Below are 7155 nucleotides of genomic sequence, written 5' to 3' on the forward strand. Positions count from 1 at the left end.
CTTTTCACTATCTTTATAAAACTTTTGGCAAATTGTCTCAACAACCATCTTCCAGCAGAAATCACCCCTGGCTCGGGTGTATCAAAGACGCTTCGGGGCAAGCTGAGTCTTGTATTTGTAGTAATAGTGTGAAGGTGGCAGTCTGCTAACACTAAGGGAAGGAAGCCAGATGTAGAGAACATACCAATTGCTGATATTAACAATACCAGGATGGGGATGGGGGTCAGGCGACACTTCAAGGCACATCGGCGGGAGCACTGCTGCTACCCACCCCCGGGTCCTGGGGCTCCCGAGCCTGCACCCAGCGCTTCCCCGGTCCTCAGGCGGGGCAGCCTCGGAGGGCGCGGTGCGGCCTCCGGGCCGAGGCGTGCCCGGGCCCCCCCGCCTGGCACGGCGGCGGCGGTAGCCCTTCCCTGGCACCCCGCACCTGGCCCCACCCTGGTCCTCTTGGCCAGGAACGGGCCGGCGAAGGAAAAGCGGGGGAGGGGGGAATGTCTGAGGATTAGGTCAGGAGGGCTCAGTCGTCTGCCAGGAATTGGGGAAGGAGGGAAACGAGCTGCGAGGAGGCAGCGCTGCCCTCGCACGGGACCTCGCGAGCGGGGCCGCCGGTCACGGGTGGGGAAGGGCCCCCGAGGAACCCCAGATGCGAGATGCTCCACGCCCTGAGCAGCTGGAGGAGCAACTGTGCGTGCGCTGCAGAGGGGTGAGGACTTGGCGCTTTAGCTTTTGATGGCTTCGCTTGTTTTCTTTGATTCGCACGCAAGGGGCAGAGATTTCGACCCATGTACTGAGGGATTTCTCCCACTCGAAAGAGATAACTAGTGCGGGGGGTAGGGGGGGTGGGGGAGTGTCCCACAGAATTGTCCCCATGAGCCACAGCAAGAAATCCAAGGGAGCGCTTTCAGGAAGCGTGTCTGGGCAGAGCTCCTGCCCTACACACCCCAGCATGTGCTGTCCAGGCAGGGAGCAGCTCCCAGCACCCTGTCCGCGGCCGCCAGTGGCGGCGGCATCTGGCCACACTGCTCGCTCACTGGGGAAACCTCCTCTCCTTCCTTCCTTCCTTCCGTCTCTGCGTGGGCTCAGGGAGCGGTATGCTGGGCACATCTTCCATTTGGGGAGGGGGGCTAAGGTGACAGGAAGTGTGTAACGCCGACATGCAAAAGAAATCAGTGATGAAGTTTCTATGAGCTGGCTAAGGGGTGGGCCGAGAGTGAAGAGTTGCAGCAAGCTGCGCGGTGGTGCCCCTTTTCCAGGTGCGGATCTTTGGGAGGACAATTTAAACCTCTATTTGAATATTAGAGTTGTGCTGATGACCAGGAGAAAAGAGTTCTGTCCCAGCTCTGATTTTGTCCCTTTAACTCAGACTTCTCTAGGAGCTGCTGGCCACACGGCAGAGCCCGCCGACCCCCTCTCTCACAGCAGGGCAGGCTGCAGGGCTGCGGCAGGGCCGCCCCCTCGGCAGCGGGAGCTGGGCTGCAGGGCTGGGAAGGGTAGGGCAGGGGTGCCAGCAACGCACCCGTGAATCGGCCCACGGAGAGCATGGAACACCTCATGCCTTTGTATCAAAAAGTTACGCCTAGAAAGTGTCTCTCTGGTTGAGAAAGTATTCGCCCGCCGGTTGCGTGGGACTCTCCCCTCCGAGCCCTTCGGCAGTTCTGGCTGGTCGAGCACATTCGATTCCCCCTAGGGAGGCACAGCAGCTCGCATAAAAAAAAAAGACATTGTTGTCTTTGGAGAGCCCTGTGCGCACTTTCAAAAGCTGATCCTTGAGCTCCCAGCCCCCGCAATCCAGTTGATGAGGAAACGCGCTGCGGTCTTGGTGGCACCGTTTCCATTGGGATTGGCACCATTTGATTGACAAAGTCTCCCATTCTTCCACCTCTCGAGTGTTATCAAACGGATTGTGTGGGGTCAGAAGCTATTGAAGGGACGTCCGTGTAACCGCATTTCTGCAAACACGGGGTGAAGACCGTGCCTTTCTCATGAAAATGCTTCCACCAGGCAAAACGCATCTCATCTGCCTTGCTCTTCTCCTTAGCATTTCTTTTTAACTCTAGCATTTTACTAAGCAGCAGCACCAGGTAAACGAACACATCAGCAGAGGCAGCCTAGGCAAGACCCTCCCGGGACTGCAGAGAGATAGCCCTGGCAGGACAAACTTAGGTGGAGGGTTTCAAAGAGAAGGGGAAGGGAACTGGACAAGGGCAGCAGCGAAGCAGTTTGGCCAGTTGTCCGCGGTTTGACTCACCCCGGTATAGCTGGTTTGGGACGGGAAAGGGGGAGCAGAATTTGACCTGCTTCCTTGCCGCTAGCTCAGTCTAGCGGGGCTAAAAAGTGCCGTCGGGACCTCGCTCGTCGGTATGTTCCTAAAGAAGCGGTCAGAGCTACATAGAGAATTCCAGCCCTCTTCCCCACGAAGGGGACATGAAGGGCTCTTGTATTAACTTCGCTTTACTGGACCTCGAGCAGCCAGAGCTAGACTCCCCAGGTTCATCTAACTGAGCAGTGCTTCGGAGGCGGTTTAACCTACGCTCACTCCAGCGCCAGGATAACTATGCTCCCCCAGCCACGGCAGGCGGTGAACGGTGTCGTTCCGGCAGCGCCCCCCGGGAAGGAGCGGGCGGGCGGCGGGGACCCTCCCCACCCACCCCCTCCGCCTCCCTGCTCTTCGCCTCCAGAACAGCCTCTGGGGTCTCCTCACCTCGCACTCTCGGGGGAGAAACGGAGTCGCTGCCCCGCATATTGCGCGGTCAGTTGCTGTCGTTCGCCTCTGAGCCGACAACAGTGCAATTTTGGTGGATCTTGTGGTATTCCCCCCCCCCCCTCCATTCACACCCTCCTTTTTAACGGTAATAAAACAGATACGGAACTGATGTGCCTGAGAAATCCTGGGGAAAAGGAACAGGAAAAAATAACACCAAACCACCAAAGCAAGGTCGAGTGTCTCTCTGTAGGAACAAACCCAAAGACGGTTTTGAAAAACACCCGCAGAAATGGGGGAAAAAATGAGACGCGGGGCGGGGGTGAGGGTGAGAAATATTGCAGGATGTGGAAAGGCAAGATCTAAAGATCTGGAAATAAAACAGGAAAGAGGTAAAAGCAGCAGCCTTTCTAGCCCAAAGTCACCCAAAGTGACCTAGCGGACTCACAACGAGCCCACTTCGGGGTGTTCAGCCTTGAGAAAGCTGGTACCGAAAGAGATGGCTGAGATGATGTTGGAAAGCTGGAGGCCTGATTGAAAGAAGGTTCCCCCGATTATATTTTTGTGGAAAAGCTCACCTCTTGCAGAGCTCTAAAGTGCAATCAAGGCAGAGGCTTACACTTGAAGGATGTTAACTCTCATACGGGAACCTACTTTCTCCTAAACGGTTTCTTGCCTAGTGAATGAGAGCCTCCCAATTGAAGCAAAATGATCCTTATGTACTGATATCAAGCACAGTTACAAAGCGACCGGCTATTTATGCTGCCACTTTAGACAAAGATATTTAGTTATTCCCGGGTAGCAAGTGCACTTTTGCATTTTTAAGCACGAACCAGCCGAGCACAAACATATTTACAAGTGCCATTACTAAACAGTTACTTGACACTTCGAAGTCACTGGGTTAACTGTACTTTCGCTGTAATTTTCTTAATAATTCAGGTAATTGCTGTATTAAATTGGGTTTGCCAGGGCCGTAAGCCGGGGTTTGAAACACTCAGGGGAGGTTTCTCTCCCCTGCTCGGGAACACCCCGAAATAGAAGCTTTGGAGACATTAGACAACTTGGGAGTTTTCTTCAAAGACCCGAGTGACATTAGCAGCCGCTGCCTTTACGAGGGGTGGGGTTGGGAGGGGGAAAACAACGACGTCTGTGAAGGGGCTTGCTTTTGTTTCTACACTGGATCCGGGAGCAGATCAGAAAGTGCCAGAAATTGCAGTTTATTCGAAACTGCAGGGAATTCATTGGCAAGGTCGCGTAGCAGATGACCTGAGAGGTCTTCTCCATCCAGCTCCCATGCTGTATAAATAACCTTAGAAAGCAGCTTCAGGTTCAGAGGGACCACGAGAGACTGTGGCAGTCTTTGCCTTTGAGAATAACGAGCAACATATTGCGCTAACCTATTTTTCAACAGTCTCACGTCCCAGGCTATTAATTTACTGCTTGCTTTTGGAAACCTGCATCTTCCTCCTCTCCATGAGTTTAAATTAAAAAATCCCTAGGTGAACAGAACTGATGGCTTTAGGGAGACAAGCGATCCTCGCCCTGGGGGTCTCGCCCTGGTGGTCTTAGCAGATACAGGAAAGGTTCTCGAGATGCTGAATCCCATGAGCTCTTCAGCCACCAGCCGGCCGGGGGACCCGACAAGCCGGGGAGGGGAGTGCTGAGCGCTGGGACCGCGGCCCGGGCTAGACGGCTGCACTCGGGGAGCTGCCTGCCCGGCGGCGGGGCTGCCGCCACCCCGGCTTCACGGGAGAGAAGGGGACTCAATCCTGCAGCTCACCGGCATTCAGCCCCGTCTCCCTAGCGTTCACAAAGGCTGGGCTGTCAGCCTTGCCACCCGGGAGCTTATTTTAAATCCTTTCACCCCGCCAAACGGGGGTCATTTTGCCTTGCCTTCCATTTCCCATCCACGATATTGCCACCCCCGAGAAAAATAAAGCGAGTCGTGCTCACGGGGTCTGTCTCCTTTTCCCTTTCTCTTTTTTAAGACATTAAAAAAAAAAAAAAATAAATCCTGACAAGGAAAACTTAAAGGTGTTTACCTTGTCATCAGCATGTAAGCTAATTATCTTGGGCAAGATGTAGGCTTCTATTGTCTTGTTGCTTTAGTGCCTATGCCCCGCCTCTGGTGGCAGCCTAAAACCTGGCGTCTGGCTAAAACAAACGAAAGGCAGCCCTGAGCCTCCACTCAATCCAATTAAGGCGGACTTCGTCCACTCGGTTACGTGTACATCCAACAAGATCGGCGTTAAGGCAACACCAGAATATTTGGCAAAAAAAAAAAAAAAAAAAAAAAAAAAAGATTTGCCTCCCCTTCCTTTTTTTTTTTTTTTTTTTTTTTCCCAGCCGCCGAATCATGTCGATGAGCCCAAAGCATACGACTCCTTTCTCAGTGTCTGACATCTTGAGTCCTTTGGAGGAAAGCTACAAGAAAGTGGGCATGGAGGGCAGTAACTTGGGGGCTCCCTTGTCAGCCTACAGACAGTCTCAGGTTTCTCAGCCGGCCATGCAGCAGCACCCCATGGGCCACAACGGAACAGTGACTGCCGCCTACCATATGACAGCGGCAGGGGTCCCCCAGCTCTCCCATGCCACGATGGGGGGCTACTGCAATGGGAACCTGGGCAACATGAGCGAGCTCCCGCCTTACCAGGACACCATGCGGAACAGCGCTTCGGCGACAGGATGGTACGGCACCAACCCGGACCCCCGCTTCTCCTCAAGTAAGTCAGCCCGCGGCTGGGTGGGCGCCGGGGGGTGGCCGCGCACCTGCCCCGCAGCACCGCGGGAGATGGGCGCCGGGGACTCCGCACCAGGGCAAAAGTCTGTCCAAATCTTGTCCGTCCCCCACCCACCCACCCACCGCTGCCCCCTCAATTCCTCCTTCTGCCCGAGGATTGTGCCTGGTCCCTTCACCCCGGCTGGTTTCATGTCAGCTGCCCGGGGCTGCTTTTGCACGGGGAAGGGGACAGGATACCCCGCAGCGGCGCGGAGACGGATCTTGGGGCTCGCCGTCCAGCGGGGCAGCAGTGGCCCAGACCCCGGGCCCGGGAGGGAGACCGCGGTGCCCGTCCTCCTGCGCGCCGTCCGGCACCGGGCGGGCGAGGAAGGAAGCCGGAGTCGTGGGAGCCGCGTCCCGAGTGCGCGGAGGGGAGCGGGCGAGTTCGCCCCGGCAGGCGTCAGCGGAGCCCCTGTTCCCGGGAGCTTCCTCCCCGCTGTCACCTCTGTACTTGCTCGGGTGTCATCCCCCGGGCAAGGCGAAGGGCGAGCGGTCTCCTTTATTCACCGGGGTTGAGTCGGGCGAGGAGGGGTCCAGTTGCCCGCCGTTCTCCCCGGGGACGCCGGTCGTTGTTTGAGAGCTTGGGCGTCCCGAGGACCCGGCTGGGGCTGGGCTGCCGGGGGGCTGCGGTCCCCCTCGGGGGCGAGCGGCGGTCGGTGCCGCTGGAGCGCGGGGCCCTGCTCGTGCCGGGCCGGGCTGAGCCGAGCCGCCTAAACCGTGCCGCCTTCTCCCTTGCAGTCTCCCGCTTCATGGCGCCGTCCTCGGGCATGAACATGGGCGGCATGGGCAGCCTCGGCTCTCTGGGAGACGTGAGCAAGAGCATGGCCCCGCTCCAGAGCACGCCGCGGAGGAAACGGAGGGTCCTTTTTTCCCAGGCCCAGGTTTACGAGCTGGAGAGACGTTTCAAGCAGCAGAAATACCTCTCCGCCCCGGAGAGGGAACATTTAGCCAGCATGATACATCTCACCCCTACTCAGGTCAAAATCTGGTTCCAGAACCACCGCTACAAGATGAAACGCCAGGCCAAAGACAAGGCTGCGCAGCAGCAGATGCAACAGGAGAACGGCTCCTGCCAGCAGCAGCAGTCTCCCAGAAGGGTGGCGGTGCCAGTGCTTGTAAAGGATGGCAAGCCCTGCCAAGCAGGCTCCAACACACCCACAGCAGCTATCCAGAGCCATCAGCAGCAGGCTGCTACAACGATCACGGTGGCTACCAATGGCAACAGCCTCGGACAGCATCAGAGCCACCAGACAAACAGTGCGGGGCAGTCTCCAGACATGGGACAGCACTCGGCCAGCCCGTCCTCTCTGCAGAGCCAAGTCTCCAGTTTGTCTCACCTAAACTCTTCTACTTCTGACTATGGCACTGCCATGTCTTGCTCCACCTTGCTATACGGTAGGACCTGGTAAAAGGATTAAACAGAGCAAAAGAAAAAAAAAAAGGGGAAAAAGAGAAAGGGAAAAAAAGGCAGATTTTCCCAGTCACACAGATCTCTGTCCTGTCCAAACTACTGGGTGTCTTTTTTTGTTGTTGTTTGTTTTGTTTTTGTTTGGGGTTTTTTTCCTCCCCTTTTCAACGCTCCCCCACCTCCCTTCACTTTCCTGAGTGGTTCTCTGAGGACCTCTAAGAGTGTGAGAGAGAGAGAGACTTGGGGTTTTGTTCGGTTTTATTGTTA

General features: G+C 56.2%; 1 protein-coding gene across 2 annotated transcripts; it reads left to right on the forward strand.

Moving 5' to 3' along the window:
• The first annotated feature begins 586 nt into the window (after nucleotides 1-586).
• Nucleotides 587-6932, forward strand: NKX2-1 (NK2 homeobox 1). 2 transcript variants are annotated; one of them, XM_057428588.1, is made up of 3 exons: nucleotides 587-703; nucleotides 5048-5424; nucleotides 6219-6932. In XM_057428588.1, the coding sequence occupies exons 1-3, from the start codon at nucleotides 651-653 to the stop codon at nucleotides 6887-6889; spliced, it is 1101 nt and encodes a 366-aa protein (XP_057284571.1). In that variant the 5' UTR covers nucleotides 587-650; the 3' UTR covers nucleotides 6890-6932. The 2 variants fall into 2 exon arrangements, with proteins under 2 accessions (XP_057284571.1, XP_057284572.1); XM_057428589.1 differs by lacking the exon at nucleotides 587-703 and adding an exon at nucleotides 894-1253.
• The last annotated feature ends 223 nt before the right edge of the window (nucleotides 6933-7155 follow it).

This window comes from Pezoporus wallicus, unplaced genomic scaffold (assembly GCF_028554395.1).
Source record: "Pezoporus wallicus isolate ANWC-B61680 ecotype Strahan unplaced genomic scaffold, APGP_CSIRO_Pwel_v1 contig_3486, whole genome shotgun sequence".
Taxonomy (NCBI): domain Eukaryota; kingdom Metazoa; phylum Chordata; class Aves; order Psittaciformes; family Psittacidae; genus Pezoporus; species Pezoporus wallicus.